Raw genomic sequence first — 20196 nt, 5'->3', positions numbered from 1 at the left:
TCATGTTCAGCTGCTGTTGCAGGTCCTTCCCTGCAGGGCCACTTTACAGCCACTCTGTCCCCAGCCTGTAGCACTGCCTGGGGTTGTGATACAAGTGCAGGGCCCAGCACTTGGCCTTGTTGAACCTCAGACCACTGGCCTTGGTCCATCAGTCCAGCCTGTCCAGATCCCTCTGCAGACCCTTCCTGCCCTCCAGCAGATCAACACTACCATCCAACTTGGTGCAAATTGACTGAGAGTGCTGTTGATCCCTTCATACGGGTCATTGGTAAACAGGAGTGTCCCCAGCACTGAGCCCTGGGGAACACACTTGTGACAGCCCAGAGTTACAGGCATGGATGTAACTCCATTCCCCACCACTCTCTGGGCATGGCCATCCAGCCAGTTTTTTACCCAGCTAATTGAACGCCTGTCCAAACCATGAGCAGCCAGTTTCTGCAGGAGAATGCTGTGTGAAGAAGTTGCAAAGGCTTCACTAAAGTCTAGGTCAGCACATCGGCAGCCTCGTCCACTGAGTGTGTCACACTGTCATAACAGATCAGCTCCACAACCTTTGCTGGCGCCCAGGTCAGAGTGACAGGCCTGTAGTTCCCCAGGCCCTTGTGGATGGGGTTACATTTGCTGACCTCCAGTTACCTGGGACCTCCCCAGTTAGCCAGGAGTGCTGGTAAATGATGGGGAAGTGGCTCTGTGAGCACTTCTGCCAGCTGCCCCAGTACCACTGGGTGGATCCTTCCAGCCACAGAGGCTTGTGCTTGTCTAAGTGGTGTAGCAGGTTATTGACTGTTCCCTCTTGGATTATGTTGATTCCTCTATGTGGAACAGCTCTGCAGCTCTCACCCTGTGAGACTGAACATCACTGATTGCTCTCCTAAGCAAATCAGAATGAAATGTTGATCCAACATCATGCATAAGTCATTATGGAGAATTGGCACTTTTTCTGTTTGCAGATTCAGAAGGCAAATATTGTAGAGGGAAGATCAAAATGTTATTTATTAGTGTTGGGGTTAACAGTGTTCATTCTTTCTGTTCCTTTAACTTTTTGACTATTGGGAGCAACTTGAGAACTCTGCAAGACAAAAACTGAGTGTAAGCTCTGTTCAGCTGTAAGTTCATTTACTTATAACTGCTTGTGTTGCAAAGGTAAAAAACAAATATTTTTTGTCTTCAAAAAGTGGACACCACCTCCAACCCTCTAAGTGCAGCGTGCTGACATTATGCCCACCATAACTTTCTAGGAAATTAATTCTAAATAAATAAAATAACATGGCTCTCAAATAGTTCCATCGATTATTAATAATTTGGTTCTTTTAGTAAAATAAATGATGGTGACTGTTTTTTCTCACAGTCAAACATCACTGGACATTTTTGCACCACTTTTAATGCTTTTGAGAGATTGGTGATTTACTTGAAAAAGATGCTAAGAGCCTTTCTTGATAGTTGAAGACAGCAGCATTTGTAATTCTTTAAGAATCAGTAGAAACATGAGGCTTACCTTTGTTATTGACCTGGGATTGTTGAAAAAGAAACAGACTGGAGAGATAACTGTGGCACTACTGATTATGCTGCTGGAGGGCAGCATAGCAAAAACTGTATAGCAAAAATTTGGGGGATTAGATGAAATCAAGGACTGCCCTGAGGGTAGGTTGAGGATATGAAGAATATGCTAGTGCTGATTGTTAATGCAAGAAGTGAATAGAACTGGAAAAAAATCATTAATGGAGCTTGCTTTCAAATTCATGTTGTTGAAATTACAGTTTAAAGAGTAGGTCTTTGACTGTTCACATCTGGGATATGCATAATAAAAATAACTGCTGTTGAAGGCAGTGGTACAGTCTGTTATGCTGTGAAGAGATTAAGGCTTTACAATTTGGTAGAGACATTGCTTCACCAAAGTCACTATATGTAGGTCACGGTTTTTTAGTGTGTTCAAAGGCTCTTTGTGCTTGGGAAGTGTGATCTGCATCTTGTTCTACAGCCTGTGAGTTTCTACAGAAATTGTTGTTAGCTCTTCTTCTTCAGGGCTTTATTTTTGTTTGGTGGTGATGTTTGGTTGGGGGTTTTTTTGTGTGCATGTGTTTGTAAAAGGTAAAGCTACTAACTGGGCTCTCCTGTGTCTGGAAAACTGTGTCTGTTCTTCCAGCATTTAATTGATGTTTTCCTGTTGCCATAGGCACTTTCTGCCCTGTGTATAAACTGTCTCTTACTGGTTTCTGCTATTGTTTAAGAAAAGAAATCACAAGAAATGCCTTTCAAAGGGCTTTTGGCTGAACCTAAATCCATATTCCTGAGCCTCAACTTAACTGATCAAATATTTATAGCCGTGATTTATTGACATTGAAAAAGATTGGGCGTGAATGAAAGGAAGTAGAAGTGCAGTTGGGACCTCTGACAGTCATGTGTCGTGTTAATATTGGGTGACACAAGCTGTGTTATGCTGGTTTTTTAGGTTGTCCATACTGTACAGCAATACTTTATTCCAGATGCTACTATTAGAAACAAGTCCAAGCATATTTTATGTAGTTCAGAAATGAGTTTGTATTTTAATTTGCTTGTATTTTAGTTCTCTTTAATGTCAAGAATGTTAACTGCTCAATATGTTGCCCACTGTCTAGGGAGATCTCTAAACTTTCTGGTATTAAAAATGACTGGACACAATTAACTAAAAAGTATTTTGTATTTGTATTAATTTTTTGGTTTGTGTTTGTTTTGGTTTTTAGGTGCATTTTCCAGACACAGAGAGAGCAGAATGGCTCAACAAGGTAAGGAGAAGTATTACTCCCAAATGAGAAGGGGCAGGAGGGAAAGCTGAGATTAAAATGGAAGGTGAGGCAAGAATCTGAGAATGGAGTAGTTTTAACTTTATGCTTTATACGCTTGAAGTCTTTGGTTGTTGATCCATTTAGTCACAAGAAAGATTAAATTTAGTTTCATGCTCTTGAAATTACGAGTTTTATGAATGATTTAAAATGGCATTACCGTAATGACAGCTATAATTGTGTGGAACTCATAGCAGCTGTAAACACAATCTTTAATTTTCTACTTGTCTGGGATACTTTCCAGTTACTGTAGGTTCCTGACCTACAATCTAAAAATAAATGAAATTTGCAGTTTTGGTTTTTGTGTGTGTGATAATTTAAGATATAAATCTATGTAGCTTACTTTTTAAAAAATATCTTTCATTCAAAGAGCATAGAAGAACATGGTTTAATTGGAAAGTAGTAAGAAAGAAAAGCAGTATAGAATTTTCAGATAGAGAATTCAGATGCAGTGAAGTTCTGATTTTTTTTACATTTATGACTTATTCATGTATTTAAGAACTGTACTTCCATGAATCTTTTTTTTCCTCTTTAGACTGTAAAACAGATGTGGCCTTTTATTTGTCAATTCATTGAGAAACTCTTCCGAGAAACCATAGAACCAGCAGTAAGAGGAGCAAACAACCACCTCAGTACCTTCAGTTTTACGAAGATTGATATTGGTCATCAGGTCAGTGTCTGGTGAAGGTTTGTTAAGAGACACTGTTTTACATAACATTTTCATGTGGCCTCTTCAAATCTACACGGAAATGATTCTCTGTGACACTTGGTTGTAAGCTTGATTCTGATTTCTGTTTTAACGTGAAAATAAAAATGTCTGGGTTTTTAGCAGAGGCTTTATTGCATTTCCTGGGACCAAGCTTCAGAAACTTGACTGAGAATTTGGAGATGACATAATGTCTGATCACATGAAGAGCTCACAGCAATGTGATTTTAATACTGTTCATGCAATGCTTTACATGAAGTGAGCAGAGACCATTATCCTTTTGCCAGATGATCCAAGTGCAGTTTTCTTGTAACAGATGCACTTCTAATCATGTTATGTGTGGAGTCAATGACAAGGCTTCTGGCTTGGCTTTTCAAGGACTGTACAAAACACAGTATCAAGGGCATACAGATGTTTGTCTTCTGTTCCAGCCCATGAAAGAAGGGGTCTTATGCCTGCAGGAGAGCCTGTTTGACCAGTGCAAGCTGAGAATGATTCTCTCTGCTTGCAGCAAGTTCAGCACTACTTAATCTTCTCTGCATTAATCAGAACTTTACTTTGAGATGCAGTTAAACAGCTTTTGTTTGAAGTTGTCTTTTATGATTCTATTGCTTGTCATAAGTGGAATTTCAAGTAAGGATTTAAAAATCAGCACCCCCACACACCCTCAAATGTTAGGAAACCTGAAATTAATTTTCAGGTGTGATAGAGGGGAATTGTTTTTCCTATTTTTTGTGACTCTATTTCATGTAGGTGACAGTTCATTATGCTTTACTGCACTTTTTGTGTGTTGAGTTTGTTTTTTTAAATTGTAAATCCTTTTACACAGGGCCTCTGTCCTGCCTTAAATATATTTGTATTATGGACTGTAGCATTCATTTTAAGCTATACAAATTTTAAGTAGGTTTCAGATTAGCTCCCAGACCTCTTTATGGTTCTTCAGCTGGATTGAGTAACCTTGGACATGACAAACAACTATTCTTCCTTTATATTGCAGCCTTGGTTGAGTTGATTGAGCTACACAGCCCCAACACAGCAGTGAGATTTTGATTTTACATAAATTATCAAAAAGGTGTAAATGGAAATAGGAAAATCTTTCAGGAAAAGAAAAACTCAAAAAGGAGGTTGTTAGTCATCCTCTCCTGCCTAGTGTTTGATGAATGTTTGAGACCTGAGTGTGTGATTGATATGTGTTAATTCTGTATGAGGAAGGGAGAGAGGAGGGGAGCGTGTGAACACTATGATTTAGAAAGACAGCACAAAGTAGTTGACACAGCTTTTTATGGGAGTTACGGGTTCTTTTCCATCCATTCTCACTAAATTCCACTTAAGGCAACTGTGTTTTTGTGAACTAAATTTGGCTTGTTGTTTAGTTACATGGAAAAGAATGCTTTGGGATTGTTAGACTTACTTCCAGCTCTACAGAGAAATAAGGTGTTTATGCAGGGGGGAGGGAAAGCTTGATGATTATTAAATATTTTGTGAACCTTGAAGTTTAATGGTCTTTACCCAGTGTAATTGCTGGAAGGATTGTGGTTAATTGGATTCCAGCAATGTAATTTTTACCTTTGAAATAAGAATTTGAACTAAATTGATAGCCTTGCTTCACACCTTTTAGTGTTTATAGTAAGTTCTTAACTTCAGGCATGAACATGCTTATATTCACTTTTATTTCAAAATTAAGAGTTTAATGTACTTCTGTAGAAGAGTCCAACTTTTACTTCCTTCATTGTTCCAGCCTCTGAGGATAAATGGTGTAAAAGTGTACACTGAAAACGTGGACAAAAGGCAGATCATTTTGGATCTTCAAATCAGGTAAACTTTATTACTGTATTACAATGAGGTCCATGATTTATAATCTGCACATTGTTTGATTTGGCAGTTATTTTGGCCTGAAAGGAGAATTGCTTCATTATGCAAATGTAGTTAGTTCTAATTGTGTATGAATGGAGGAAGAAACTGCATGCTGTAAATAGCATTTATCTGAGGGAAATGAATTATCAACTCTGTGTGGTTTCATCATCGAAGTAAAGTTTGTTAATAAAAAAAATATTTTCCAAAGATAAAGCACTATTTTTGACTTATTTCCTCATGTATTAATACTTTGAAGTCTTAGGATGTTTAAGATTTTTTGATTTTTGCTTTTCTCAGTTACTTAGATTTCTTTAGTTAATATAGTATTAGAAAATAATAATGGTAGCTACAGAAGAATTAATGTTCACTTTACCAGAGTAAATCTGTGTATTATAAAATGCCAGAATGACTGTGCTCCATTGCTTCAGGTTTCTTTGCTATTTCATCATGACCCCTTTTATATAGACTTCTCAGTAGGTCTACCCTATATTTACCCAAGTCATTCTCAACACAGTCTGCAGTTGCAGAGTTTTTTGAAAGGTCAGTCAGTGAACCCAGCAATGTTTTTATAATTGACCATCATAAGTCTGTGTTACCGTGGCTACTTTTGCCTGTTTGTGGGGGATGGAAAGGCCAAATTTGTCAGTCATTGACAGCCCAGCAAGGAGCAGCATTCTGTGTTCCTCACTGCTTCCCTGGCAGCAGCCAGGAGGGTCATCAGGCATCTCAGCTTCAGAGGCGCTTCCAAAATGTGAACGTGGTTATTCTTAAATTTGAATTATTTGTCTAAAGTTCAGCTATGCTGAAGCCTTTGCTGCTTTGGCAGAGCTGGGCAGGCCCCAGAGCGATAGGAGAAAAGGCTGCTGTCTCCTTCCCTGGGTTCCAGAGCAGGTGGGGGCTACATCTGTGAGCAGAGCCCGTTCTTTATGGAATTGAATCACTTTATTCCTGTAGGAAAAGCACAGCTGTTCAAATCGGGGATTGGTGTAGCTGGACAAATGCAGCAGGATTTACTCTTGAGAGCTTATTCCACTGGATGAATGTGTTAGCCCCAATGGAGCAACTTCCTTCAGTTTTCTGTTTGTTGTCACTTTTGACAGCAGCTGGGAGATCAGCCTCACCTCTTCAGAGATAAGCCCTCAGGACAACAATCTTGTCTGACCAAACAGTCCATAGAAATTGTTTTTGAGAAGTTCTGTTCCAAGATTGCTTCTTCCCTTTATGGCAGAACTATTCATAGGAAGACAGAGTAAATGTAGTATTTATTTATTTAAATTTCTGCTCATCCTCATGAAATAGATAGAAGTAAAAAGGCCAGTAGGTTTGTACAGAAATTTCAGGAATAATGTCCTGTTACAAAGACCTGAAGGAAATCTTTACCCATATGTCTCATTGTATTACCTTTCAGCCTACTTAGAGAAGTGGTAGATGCTGCAATAGAATCCAGTCTAAAAGGCTGAAATAAATTCCTTGAAGTGTGGTTTAAGTAAAAATAACAGTGCTGGGTCAGCTGGGTGCCTGTTGAGCTCAACAGCCTGTCCCTGCTGCCGGTGGCACAGGCTTCCAGGAAGAAAATGGAAACGAGAGCTCTGGAGTGACTATCACTGCTTCTAGGAATTAAGGCTTAGACAAAACCATCATCAAAGGAAGTCCTCTTTCATATTTAAGACTTGTCCTTGGCACCTCATTCAGAAAGGGCTCTTTTTCAAAGGCTTTTTCTATGCAAGTTTAAGACAGAGACACCCCCCCCCCCCCGCCCCAGCCCCCTGTACCAGGTGTTACTGTTTGATGTTGTTGTTTGCTTTTTAATAGTTTGATTTATATATCCTCTGAGAGTCTTATCACTGGGATTGTCTCAATCCTAACAGGAAGAATAAGTGTCCCTTGGTACATTTGGCTACAAAGTTAAATACAAATACCAACCCTAAATTATGTTGCAGTTTTGCAAGATTATAAAGAGCAATTTCACTGCTGGAGAAAAGTCCGTCCTTTGGAGTATTTATCCCTGTAGTTTTTAATTTCTGGTTAAATTAGTTTGTTGTAACTTAAATTTATTTCTAAGTTTCAAGTTAGGAGCTTTCTATAAACCCTCCATTCTCTAAATACAGTTGAGAAGGCCCTCTCAAACAAGCTCTCTAAACATTCATAAGAATAGTTGTAGGAAGCCAAGCCCTGTGGGGTGTGTGGTGAGGGAAGGAAGGAAAGATTTTATTTATATTTTTTTCAGTTTGAAGTACATTAATTCTTTTAAGAATCCCCTTTTATCCTGCGGTTTCACTATTGTGGCTTCTTTTAGCCCTTTCTACTGTCAGCTGTATGTGGTGGGGTGTGTGCATTGCTTTGGATCTTCCATAGTGCATTTAAGTAGTTTCAATGTGTCTCTAAAACTTCTAAGAGTTTTGAGTTTGGGTGGGGGTTTTTTTGTCTGCTTTTAATTTTAATTGCAAAAAGAGTCTGTTTTGGTTTAGTTTCTATTGTTTCTGCAAGGATATTGAGTGCATTATGATCATTGCTTCAGAGTAGTTTTCAGAACTCTTTGGAACAGGTTTTGTGCATCACTCAGGATCCAATTAAGGACTTCAGTCTAAGTAGCTTGAATAGCTAATCCACAAAGCAGGCACTGGAGAATGTATTTAAAAGTTCAGTTTGAGGACCATATTTGTGGACGGAATGCTTTGCCTTTCTCGTACTGTGGAGTTCATGTTAAAAAAATATCAAAACTCATTACAGTTTAAAAGTCTAGTTGTTGATGACAAATACGAGCAAGGGAAGGATTTCAACCACTTGAGCAAATAAAGATAAAAATCTAAATAAATTGTTAATAAAAAGAAATCTTACATTTCCTAAAGTGAATGTAGTAAATACTTGGGTAAAGCTTATGGAGCAACAGAAAACAAGATAAACTTAGTCAATTTAAACATGAACTGTAGCAAAGAAAGCAAAAAAGACTGAGAAGTTGAAGAAGTAGTTGTTAATAGCCTGAGTTTTTTCAGCTTCTCATGACACAAAATAATTGATGCACTGAGTAAGTTTTAGGCTGCAGATTGAAACACATGGCAGATTTTTTCAAATATGGAATACTTGAATGGGGAGACTCACTACATTATAGTGGCAGAAGACAGATGTAAGAATAGGGTCTAAAGACTTTGTAAAAACAATTAAGATAGTCCAGTGTACAGAACCACATATCACTGTAATAGAGGAAGTATTTTTGCTGTAACCTTTTTACTTCTTTTTCTTCTGGGTATCTTCCATGGCCTACAATGACCACATCATGCTTCTCTTTTGATTCAGTACAACTGCAGTTAATATTCTTACAAGAGTGTCCTCATTAAACTGTGATCTGTCTAAGTGTTCTGTACCTTAAAGGAATCATAAATATTTCTGGGATATTATAATCTGAATGTATAGAATTTGCTTACTAAATGAGTTTTCAAGTTGTATGGCATGTTACAGTGGAATTGTGTAGGCATTGACTGTTAATGGACCTAGCCAAATATCTTAGGGGATAAAACCATATTTAGCTTTATTATAAAGTTAAATGTTGTTGACTTAGTCCCCCTCAAATGCAGTTTGTTACTATTTTTACTTCAGTTTGTCATCATGTTGTTATGGATTTTCAAACAAGCATATTGCTTCCCAGTCTTCATAACACAAATAGTTCTGATGCTGCAGAGTGCTGAGATTGAGGTTTCAGTTGCAGGTTTTAATTGACCTTGCTTCTCTGTCTCATGTTGTTATGCAATTATATATATATATATATGTGGGAGTGTATTTATATATATCTCTACTATCTCTATATATAGTTAGATAGGTTAAAAATAGAAATTACTTAGCTTTAAATTGTGTATTAAAAGTTACATACCTATTTTTAAACTGTACAGTCACACTACATTCTTTCCAAGGAAAGCAACTGTCACCTTCCTTTGACATAGACCCCATCATGTTGTTGTCTTCCAGTTCCCCAAACTGGCCATTGAACAAAAAAAGATCCTGCATAGTGTTGTCTTTTGAATAGTCAAAGATAAATTCCAGTGATGGATGTTTACAGGAAAGTTTTGGTACTATTGTTTATTTCTCTGTAAGGGGTTGATCAGATTTGCATTTGCTGAAATCCCAAAGACAGCACCACCACACACAGAGCAGAGGAGGATACAGATGATTTGGATAATGGATTTGTGGAATGCAGCAGCTCTCACCTTTTTTATTCTTTTGGTAGTACTTCGTGGCCGTCAGGCTCAGGGATGGGAACAGCAATCCTGCTGGTCTGCTCTTACTATAAGAGTAATTTGTTTTATATTGAATTGAGCCTAGAACAGCTGATGAAGAGAACAATTCCATTTTGTTCACAATTCCCCAAACATTTTTGTAATAAGGTTGCTTCATACTCCCAAACACAGCTAACAGTGTTTCACTCTACAGGCCAGGTCCAAGGAACTGATGTGCAGAAAGCTGGGCTCTGCTGCAGGAACTGGAGCAGGATGCCCTGCAAAAGAAACAATTTCCCCCTCCTTTCAGCAGCATCTGGCTTTAATCTGGCTCATCTCCATCCCACTTGGTTCCTTCTTCCATTTTCTTTACCTGGGCAGTCTGTTCAGAAAACTCTTCAGATTTCATTTGTCCTTCTGTTACAGCCTCTGTTTTAGCCAGTGTCCTCATGAGCTCATCTCTCCATACTTGGAACATGGTATTCAACCTGTTGGGTTTTGCTTTTAGCTCTCATTTTCTAGAATCATTGACCAATTCCATGCTAAATCAGAGTCTCAAGCTTTCTTCCTGAATTCCTTGTTGAGTCTCAAAATTTGTTTTCAGAGCCAATGTGTCTCACAGCAGTGCCAGCTCTTGGGGAAAAACGTGTTGCTCAGTTCTGCGGGTACATGCTTGACCTGCATGAAGCTTCAGGGAAAGCAGCTAAATGTCCAAGCCTGAGTTGTGTGTGAATAATAGTGTAGCCCTGTAGCATGGACAAAATAGATGGGACTTCTTTTTACCAACTTCGACAAATCTGAAATACAGGGCAGCATCTGGAAAATTTCAGTCACTTGACCTTGCATCCCCAAAAATGGGAGGCAAGAACTGTTCAGGGAAAATTTTGCATAGTTTTAAATATGTTCTCTAATTTGCTTCCTGCCTTCTCTCCCTTCAGAAAGGGCTCAACTGTTTTTGGCTTACAACTTGCTTAGAAGATCATTCAGCTCAGCATGCCCTGCTTATTGAAATTCTAAATACGACTGGCTTTGCAAGTCTATGAATATTTCAGACAAGTTTCATTTTTAGCCTAACCACCATCTCTGTCTAGTGCTTCTCATGATTATGTTAGATGAGAGTGGATTTGGGTGCATTTACAATCAATGAGATCTGTGGAGAGCTTTCCTGAAATGGAGTATGAATTCTCTATCCATTATTTCCCAAAAGCAGGGCCTCATGCTTGTTTCCTATTATGCATCCTTCTGGAGATGGTAGCAAACCTAGATTTTAATTGAGTGAATTTGATGGCGATGATGATGTTTTGAAGGGGATGGTTTAGCAAACTGACATTGTTTTATGTTCTAATATTTCAACGTGCATTTTTTGTGCATGCACTGAGACACAAACTATGTTGTCATGACAGTGCAAAACAGAACAGTTTATTGCAATGGAGTCCATAAAAATGAAATGTATACTTTATTTTTTGGTTTAGTTTCGTTGGAAACTGTGAAATTGATTTGGAGATCAAGAGATACTTCTGCAGAGCTGGTGTGAAAAGTATACAGGTGAAATTCAGTTTTTTTCTTTAGATTTTCATATCACTAAATCACTATTTTCTGATGAAATAATCTATAAGAAAGCAACAGTAATTGTGTAGTTTTGTAGCTTACTAATTTTTTCTTATTTGAATAGTATTGATACTGCATTAAACCTTCAGTAACGTGACTGAAATTTTAAGTGCTTGTATGTTAAGCTGTTTAAGTGCTTGTATGAAGGTTTTTGTGTTTGGATGACATATAAAAAAAAATTTATATATATAATCTGTAAGCAAGAATTTAATGAATTAAAAATGTGAACATTGACAGCAAATAAATTTTATTTAAAACTTGACTAAAATCAATTTCATTGTCTTTTTTTTCTTCCCCTTTCACAGATCCATGGCACCATGAGGGTTATCCTGGAACCACTAATTGGAGACATGCCCCTAATTGGAGCACTATCCCTTTTTTTCCTTAGGAAACCTGTAAGCACTTTTATCTCCCTTGCAACTTTTTTTACAAATGCTAAATGATGATGAGAGTAGGTAAAAAATGCTGGAGCGAGAATTGAGCAGCAAAAGGAAAGAGTTTTGGAAATCACTGCTGTTTGCTTGAACTTTGACAGCTAAGCACTGGAAAAATTTTATGAATGCTAGCAGGAACCAAGATGGAGAATAATTATCTTGGAATTTGGAAGTGTGTTTTGTCAAAGCTGTCAAACTTTTCTTACAAGTGGTCTGGGTAAGGAAAGATCAATAGAGACCATCTAGGTTGGTTGTAAAAAAGCTTTTGTTGCTGTTCTCATGGCATTCTGTAGGTAAGATGATCTAACTTAAAATTTCCTAAAATCAGTGCAAAATTGTTAAGAAAACTAGTGCTAATGTTAGCACTAGTGTTAGAATTAGAATGGGAAATTACCTGCCTGCTGTGAAGTTGTTGCCCTAGATAGCAAGTGGGCAATTTTCATTATATTTACCAGTGACCCAAGTGTGAGGGTGGATACAGCACGTAGTGAGATGGAATTGGAATTCAAGGTGATCATGATGGTAGCAAAAGAGGAAAGCAGAGAGAAAGTCACAGAATTCAGTTGGAAAATGTGCTGGGCCAAAGTGCATGTTTGGGCAGGAATAACAGTGAAACAAAGGTGAGCCAAAAAGGTCCTTCTGGTATGAAAATGATACAGCCAAACTGGCATGTGTAAACAAGAGGACAGCCCTCAAATGCTTTCAGTTTCAGGCATGGCAGTTCAACAGAACTTTTTAAATAAAAATATAAAGGATAACGTAATACACATTGCATTTGGCTGGTGGAAAATTCTTTGATGTTGTCAATGTGTGTGTGAGGCAATTTCAGCAATTTGAAGTTTGGTACTGCTTTTAATAAGTATCCGTAAGAGCTTAACAGAAAATGTGAACAACGTGCAAATTCTTATGCTCCACAGACTTCTTTAAAGAAATTAATTGTTTCCATCTCTTACTTGAAAGTATATTTTCCATTGGAAGCTTTCCTAGAATATGTTCTAATTAAACATTAAAACTCATGTCAAGGTTTACCAGTTTCAGACTCGCAAATTACAAGTGTACTGGTTTAGACACTTAGAAGCATCTCAAGTTGATCATCTTGGTTTCATCAGCAGTCTGAAACTGAAAAGTTTGAAAAGTTGATCTAGGCTTGGGTGGTGGGAGTGAATTCTTCAACAGCTTTAGGAGGTATGTTGTTACTTTCTTCAAAGAAATCCCATTCTTGTGATGGAGTTCCTTTGAAGAAATGTCTGATGATAATTTTTTGCTACCATGTTGAAAATATAAGTTTGGTTTTAGTGTATGTATTTATGTATCTTAATGTGTTCATATATGGCCTAGAAAAAACTTCCATCACTTGTGTTATTTATGTAGCTTATTTCATCTGTCTAGAGAAACCATGTTTGCTTGGGTAGAAGGAATGGAGACCTAAATCTTAGTAAAATATGCAAGAATTTGGAAATATTTTATGCTCGATTTAGTCAGTGTTTTTGTAGAAGTGAATTAGTTCACACAAAACTGATAAAACATTGTTGCTCTTATTTGGAAATAGTTGAGGAAGTACATTGGGATGAACCAAATTTGGATTTCTACAGATTTTGAAGTGAGCCTAAACAACTAGGAGATGTCTGCTTAAATTTCGCCTCATTTTTACTCTCTGGCTGAGCAGTGAGTGTAGGACAACTGTTAATCTTCATGTTTATCTTAACAAAGTAAGCTTGGCCCTGAAAGGATTGAATGCCTGTCTTACGCTGGTTTGCACTGTGTAATTGTTAGCATACTCTCTGATATCGTTTTGCTGTTTAATCCTCTCATAAACAATTTCTATACTCAGTATAGTCACCAGCTCATTGCAGGGACCATCCAATAAACAAGTTAAATGCAAACATTCTGGTTTAGAAGAGCAGGGAGAAAAGTGTAGCTGTGTAGACAGAGGCGTTGCCTTTTTTTTTTTCCTTCAGGAATAACGTTTCTCCATTATCTAGATGTGATTTGGGTTGTCTGTCTCAGTTCTGTTTTTGTACAGTCCTTCTGCAGAAGCCAGTCTGACACACACTGTGCTAGAGCCAAGACCTGATCCAGTATGTCTGGATTGCTGCCCTGGGGTACCTCCTGCAGATGCTTCTGTGAGGTGCCTTCTGGGGGCAAGACAGGAAAGCTGACAGTGGTAGGGAGGGAGAATCAACAGCAGAAATCCTTAGAAGGAGTTCCTGGCTCTGCTCTGCATACCAGCATCTTGCTATGGAAGGAGGTATCCACCTTCCACTTCTGGTACTCCCAGAGCCTTCTTCAGTAGATTTTAATTATGGTACCTGTGCCTACTCTTTTTCTAAGTGTGATGCATCTGCAAAGTGCTTAGCTAGGACAACTTGCGTCTGAGAGAAGAAACTGAAAACAGATCAAGTGAAATACCTCTCATTTGGGGTCAGTTTCTGAACTGGTCAAAGTTTCTGAACTTTGGGAAATACTTTGTCCATAGTAATTTTGTCTTTTGTCCTACCCCCTGACACTTAGTGGGACAAAAAAAGGATGGAAGTAGAGTGGAATATCAGCTTGGACTGAAAGTCCAAGAAGACTCTCCAGAAGTATTCACTTACAAAGATGCTAAAAGTGTTTTTCACCCTTCTTTCATTTAAAAGCTAAGGTAGTGGTCAAGGTCCGAGCAAACGTAAGGGTGAATGGTTCAAAAAATAACCTGAGATAGCCCATGACTTTGACAGTTATCCATGGCTGTTCATCTTTTTCCAAGCAGACTTCTCTCCCCACCACAGTGTTTTTTCTCAGTGTTTATTTTTCTAACTTCTGTAAAAAAATGTAAAATAATGCTTATTATAGGAAGAACCAAATTCTGTTCTCTTACTAGAGAGCAAGTGGCTGGAGCCAAAGAAAGCTTTTTTAAAATATTTTTGTTAGAAGAGAAGAGGAATTAGCTGGCAGCTAGCGTTAGATTTTGTTCTCATATTTTCCAGTCTAAAGTAACTGGCAACAATTCCTCTTGCTCTGTATCATCTGTTTGCTGGACTTAATGACTATATAAGGCAACATGGCCTATGAGTTTACCACTCTCGTATTTCTGAGTAACGCATAAAGGTTTTGATCTTTCAAGAGTTCTTACATCTTATGAAACTTCCTATATTCTGTCATTTTGTTCTTGTTATTGTGAAGAAGGTGCTAAAAGTTTCTTCAGCTTATAAAATAAGCCCAAATAGGTAGGACATTTCAAGGGAGGGAAATATGTGCATTCTAATGTTTGAAGTAGTCTTCTTAATCTGAGTGGCAGTGCTAGAGAGAAGGGAGTACTGGATCAACAGTCAGGATTTGTGAGGTTCTTTGCGTATTTCTCACTGTATTAAAGTCATGTATATTTTCCAGATAATTGATTCTCAAAGTTTTAGCTATCATTTTACTTTTAGCAGAAATCGGTGTTATTTTGATTTGTAGTTCAGTTATAGAAGTTTGTGTGGCTTGTAGTTGTACTGTAAATGGGTAATGTTCAAAGCTTGTTCAGTGGCACACTCTGAATTGAGGGTGTGTCCTAACCCAACCGTTTTCTCTTAATAAAAGCCAAAACACTCCCAATAAGACAAACACATAAAAATACTATTGTTCTAAAAAGAACAATGGCTGGAAAACAGGATGTCTTCCAGGAAAAATGGGCAGCTCTTCCAAAGCTCTCATTTTCAGATTCACAGTTTTGCCTTCTACTTGCTGACTTGAGTACTACTCTCCTTCTACTCTTTCTACAGATTAATTCTGTCCTGTAGTTTTGATTAGGTTTATTTTAGTTTTGATATAGGTTTAATTTCATTTAATATTATCTGCCTTTGGAAAACTGGCTGGATTGGACTTTCAAAATTATAAGTCCTTATGAAAATTAGACTCAAAAAGGAATACCTGCAGCCATAATGAGTCCCAGTGAAATGGGCTGGTAATAAACAAAGTGGTTATGTAAAATGTACAGAATGCCTCTAGAACCTATGGGACTGTCAAGTTTGTGGAACACCTGGATAAATGCTGATGCACAGCTACTGTTAGAATAATATTTGTTAAGAATTAATCTTTTTGCTTAGAAAGTGAATTATTTACTTATAATTTGCTAAACTTACATTTTTTCTCTGTAATTTTAGATTTTGGTAGTTTATGGGATGTTTCAAGGGTCATCACAGTTGATGTTTCCACAGTACCTTGTTCTTTTCTCCTTTTGCCCTCCCATTGAATATTGTCTCTCTTATACCAGTGCTGAAACTTCTGCTGCTGGAGGAAGCTGGCTAAGGGACATGAGCTGGCAGGATGTTGAACACCATAAGAAGTACCCAGTTTCCTGTCCTTCAGATATATTTTAGTTGCCTGAGCCAGCTCACTAAAGTCAGGAGAGTGTCAAGACTGGTGTGAGGGTGTGAACCAAAATGCAGACTGGTAGAAGGGTAGGAAGGAGTAGAGAATGTGGAGAGAATTGGCTTGAATGAAGCTGTGAGTAGCTGACACTATGGAGAGCAGCAGGTGCACTGGATTTGTGCAAAGTCAACTGTAATCCTTCTGGTCACTTCAACTCACTTGCCTGCTGTGTCTTCTACCCCCTCAAGTGTACATCTTACCTCTCTAGCAGTTGTCTCATTTCAATTTTCAGAGAGTTACAATTGAAGAACTTTTAAACACCATTTCTGTGCAGAGATATGCAATGTTTCCTATAGCAACCAGTGGAAATACTACAGCACCTACTCTCTGCAGTATTGTTTGAGAGGTTGAGTTTATTGTATATTTCCTGGGAGGATAATGTTACATTATTACAACAATGCCAGCACTCCAGTACTGTAGGTGGTGATGGGCTTTGCTGTACTAACAAATTGTACCATGTCTTTGTATGGCCATTCATGAGTAACAGTCAGAGGACATGTTAATCCTCTCCTTGTAACACATTCCTGAGAAGAATCACACCTTATCCCATGGAATTATCTCCTCATGGCCTGTAGTAGAGCCTGTGTTTTCCTACAAAAGTCTTACACTTCCATAACTCCTTTAGCAGGAAGTTGTTAATCAGCATTTTAAAACACTTTGTGGCTTCTCTTCTGAGAATTAGTATTGCTTATGGCAGCCAAATCAAGCCACAAGGTTGGCAGTGTTTAGAGGCTGCTTTTTGTACTTCTGTGAGCTTTATTTATGGCCCTGAGTATTCTACATTTCAGTACGTATTTTTCACTTTGTAAAGGTTTCTAGAGTCTTCAGAACACCCAATGTGTATGGAGATGCTCATTAGTTTTTAGCCTGTCTTTTTGTATTGGCTCAAGGGGTTTATAAAATAAATTTTTTAATTTTAATTTTTAACTCTTCCAATGTATGTGTTGTATTAGAGCTTTGGTAAGGTGAGAATTTCTTGGTTTTCAAGGAGATAGAATTTCTTTTCACTTCTCTAAGAAGAGGAAGAATTATAAGAGGTTTTTGAGTAACAAGATACACAGACTACTTCATTGGAAAGTGTAACTGATGTCTGGAATCTTGCCTTTGTCCAGTGAGCTGGTTGGTAGAGTCTGCAAGGCACATCACCTCTCTCAGCTGCAGTGTTGTGGAAAGACACCATCGTTTCTGGCTTCTGGCAGAAATTTATTTAGTGACAAATCCTGCACGTAGTTTTTCCAGTGCCCTGTTAGTTCTGCTGCAGAGAACCAGCTGGCATTCTCCGAGTTTAGCTAAACTAAGAGAATTATGCATTGCTTAAAGTGGTGAAAGGAAATTAAATTGTTAAGCTATTTTTTAAATATGGAAAGTTTTTAGATTTGGTGCTTCATAAAAGATTCATCAGCTGGCAGTCCTTTGCTTGTTCTGTTTTTCTCCATAGGACTATTCAGTTAGTTGTGATGGCAGCATTACTGTAACTTCTGTCAGAACCACACCTTAGGGGGGCGTCCTGTTCTTCTCCAGAAAATCATGATGGCATAAGAGTGCCCAAAATAGAGAATGAAAACCCCTTGTTATTTTGGTGGACTATGGCCAGGGGGCTCCCTCCTGCCTATGAAGAAATTCTTTACCTTGTTTGTTTTCACTGCTGCATGTGGGTCTGCTGTCAGTGTTATTTTTATACTTTTGCAGGTATAAGGAGTTTTTTTTCTGAGTTGCCTTTTGGAAAATTCTTCTTGAGTTGCAAGCAGTGTATCTATTGCTGGTCTGGTGTTTGGAAACCAAGTACAGACTTGAAACAACTTCATTGAAAGCAATGTTGGGGTGATGGCAGGGGGAGACAGAACACTAAAAAAACATGAGAGAAGAAAACAAAAAATGCATTTCTCCCTGATACCTGTAGACTAAGATTAGAGTGTGTCACTGCTGTGTGCTTCTGGTAGAACAGGAAATGAAGCTCTGTGGTGGGCAAACAGAACAAACTTTATCTGCAAGGAGAACTTACCTTCAAAGCCCAAAATGTGAAAGCTTGATTATGCCAGGAGCTTGAAGGCTCATATTCCTTCCAAAATATTTAATGGCTTAAGATTTGTTTGCAAAGCTTTTCTAATAATCCTGTAAATTGCTTAGCCATAGTAATGTTTTTTTAATTTCTGACCTTCAGCTTCAAATGGAAGAGGATTTGTCTTTAACATTTCTGAAATTGGTCTTTGTCTTTATTCCTGTACTTTAAGTGGATGAAGAGAATTTCTGATATTATATGGATGAATTGTATTTCTTGTCTAAATTACCACTTTTAGCAGCACAAATCTCAGGTTTTGTGTGTAAATGTTTTTCCATGATTCATGCTGTAAGGACTGATGATGGAATGAATGGGTAGGCTTGTTTTTTAACAGAGGTGTGTAATAATCAAAATATTGACAGTGAGGTTGTATACTCTGGGCCCTGTTTGTGTTTCATATGCTGTGTTGCAACCTTTTTAAATGCATTTTAGTCACATCAATGAAAAGTGTCACTTCTCAGTGGCACCTCTCAGGTTGTTCTTGGTTTTCTTTTGGGCTGTGGCAGTTACTACAGAAGCAGCTGTGATGAACGTTTCAGTCCAGTGCAGGAGATGTTTCTCAATGTTGGATTTCAACATGGACTGTGTTGCTCAATGCATTTATTCAGTGAAGTCTGTTTAGGAGACAGCACAGAACTTGCTGTTTTAGTTGCTGTATGCAATATACTGGACAAAAAAAATGAAAACAAAAGGAAATGCAAATATTTTGTCATTTGCTATTTAATCTGAAAATATTACGTAAAAATGTTAAATACAGGATGCAGGTATGGACACCTCAGGATAGGGACCACTTTTGGAAGGTATTTATGGTGTCCATTTGCTTCTATTTTGCCTATGAATCAAGAAAAAATAAACCATATAATGAACTAGGTTCTTTGTCTTAAAACAGTATAAAATTACTTCTAGAAGCTTGGTAGACTACACAGATTTTTAAAGTGTCTCATAATGTACAGACAGAACTTGTGATTAGAACAAGAGAATTAGTCTGAATACTCAAATTGTGGTTAGTCTTATCAGCTACTCCAAGCTACTTGTTTCCTATATTACTTAAATATCTGTGGGTTTGTGTAATCGAGGAAGTAGTATCAAACTGAAATTATTTACACTAATTTGGAATTTTCATCCTAGTTCAATTAGTTATTTCTTAACTTTTTTTTTTTCAGATTTAAGATGAGGAGATTTGAAAACATGCACTAATAATTTATACAATTAATTTTCAAAGAAGAATGTATTGAAATTATCTTAGTTTTCCTGAATGTAAATGCTTTGTGCTCTAGCTCATACTTTGTTTTTGTAGAACTTTACAACTAAAGCTTACATACCGAGGTAAAAAAACCCATTTTATAATAAATTATTTTCAACAAGGGTTTTTTTTACATTTGGAAATTAATAACCTCACAGCTTTAAGTTGATAATCATGTAGAAAAAAAATAAATTACAGCACCTCAAAATAAAAATAATTAAAAGACTGTTCCCTATACAGTATGGGTTGTAGCTAAAACTTACTCTCTTCCAAAAGGTATTACTGCCATTTAGCCTTGCCTAAAAGGTATTACTGCCATTTAGCCTATTCCATAAATAGATGAGCATTAACCTTTTCTCACTAAAATAATCCTGCTGCTACTCTAATAGAAAGTGGGCAAAACTGGTTGTAAATAAGGTACTTTTAAAAAGACATTGAATGCAAAGTGGTCCTGCAACCAGTGATAGCTTTGGGCTTTCACCTAAAGAAGGAATCAATCAATAAAATCAGCAATTTCTGTAGAACTGCTGAAGAGTTTTTTCACTCTAGATTCTTATGGTCTGGATGCATGCATAACAAATGTATATGAGCAGGTAAATAGCTTGGTCTGAATTTAGTTTCCCTCACATTGCGGGACTCTGTAGAGGGGACATCTGGAACAGGAACTCTGACTTTCTAGAGAAACTGCTGGGTGGAATTATTCCATGATAGGGAAAGATGGAAATTTTCTGCCACAAAGAATATGACTCCTACCCCATCTGCAAATTTGCCACTGTGGAGCAGATTTGGGGCCAGTGTAGCAGAGGAGGGTCTGGGAGCATCCAAGCCAGCAGAGCCTGGACTGCACTGAAGCACCAGGAGAAAGGGGAGAGT

The 20196-nt window shown here is 37.8% G+C and overlaps 1 protein-coding gene across 3 annotated transcripts in view; it reads left to right on the top strand.

The window, feature by feature from the left end:
* ESYT2 (extended synaptotagmin 2) overlaps window positions 1-20196 on the top strand; it is a 78483-nt gene that overhangs the window by 28072 nt on the left and 30215 nt on the right. For all 3 annotated transcript variants that reach the window (XM_083860465.1, XM_083860463.1, XM_083860464.1), the window contains exons 2-6: window positions 2721-2762; window positions 3355-3489; window positions 5264-5340; window positions 11060-11132; window positions 11501-11590. In XM_083860465.1, coding sequence (XP_083716591.1) covers window positions 2721-2762; window positions 3355-3489; window positions 5264-5340; window positions 11060-11132; window positions 11501-11590 — 417 coding nt within the window. The remainder of the gene's footprint in view (window positions 1-2720; window positions 2763-3354; window positions 3490-5263; window positions 5341-11059; window positions 11133-11500; window positions 11591-20196) is intronic.

The sequence above is a fragment of the Zosterops lateralis genome (assembly GCF_965231275.1).
Source record: "Zosterops lateralis genome assembly, chromosome: 1".
In the NCBI taxonomy this organism is placed as follows: Eukaryota; Metazoa; Chordata; class Aves; order Passeriformes; family Zosteropidae; genus Zosterops; species Zosterops lateralis.
This window is presented reverse-complemented; position numbering and strand designations above follow the sequence as displayed.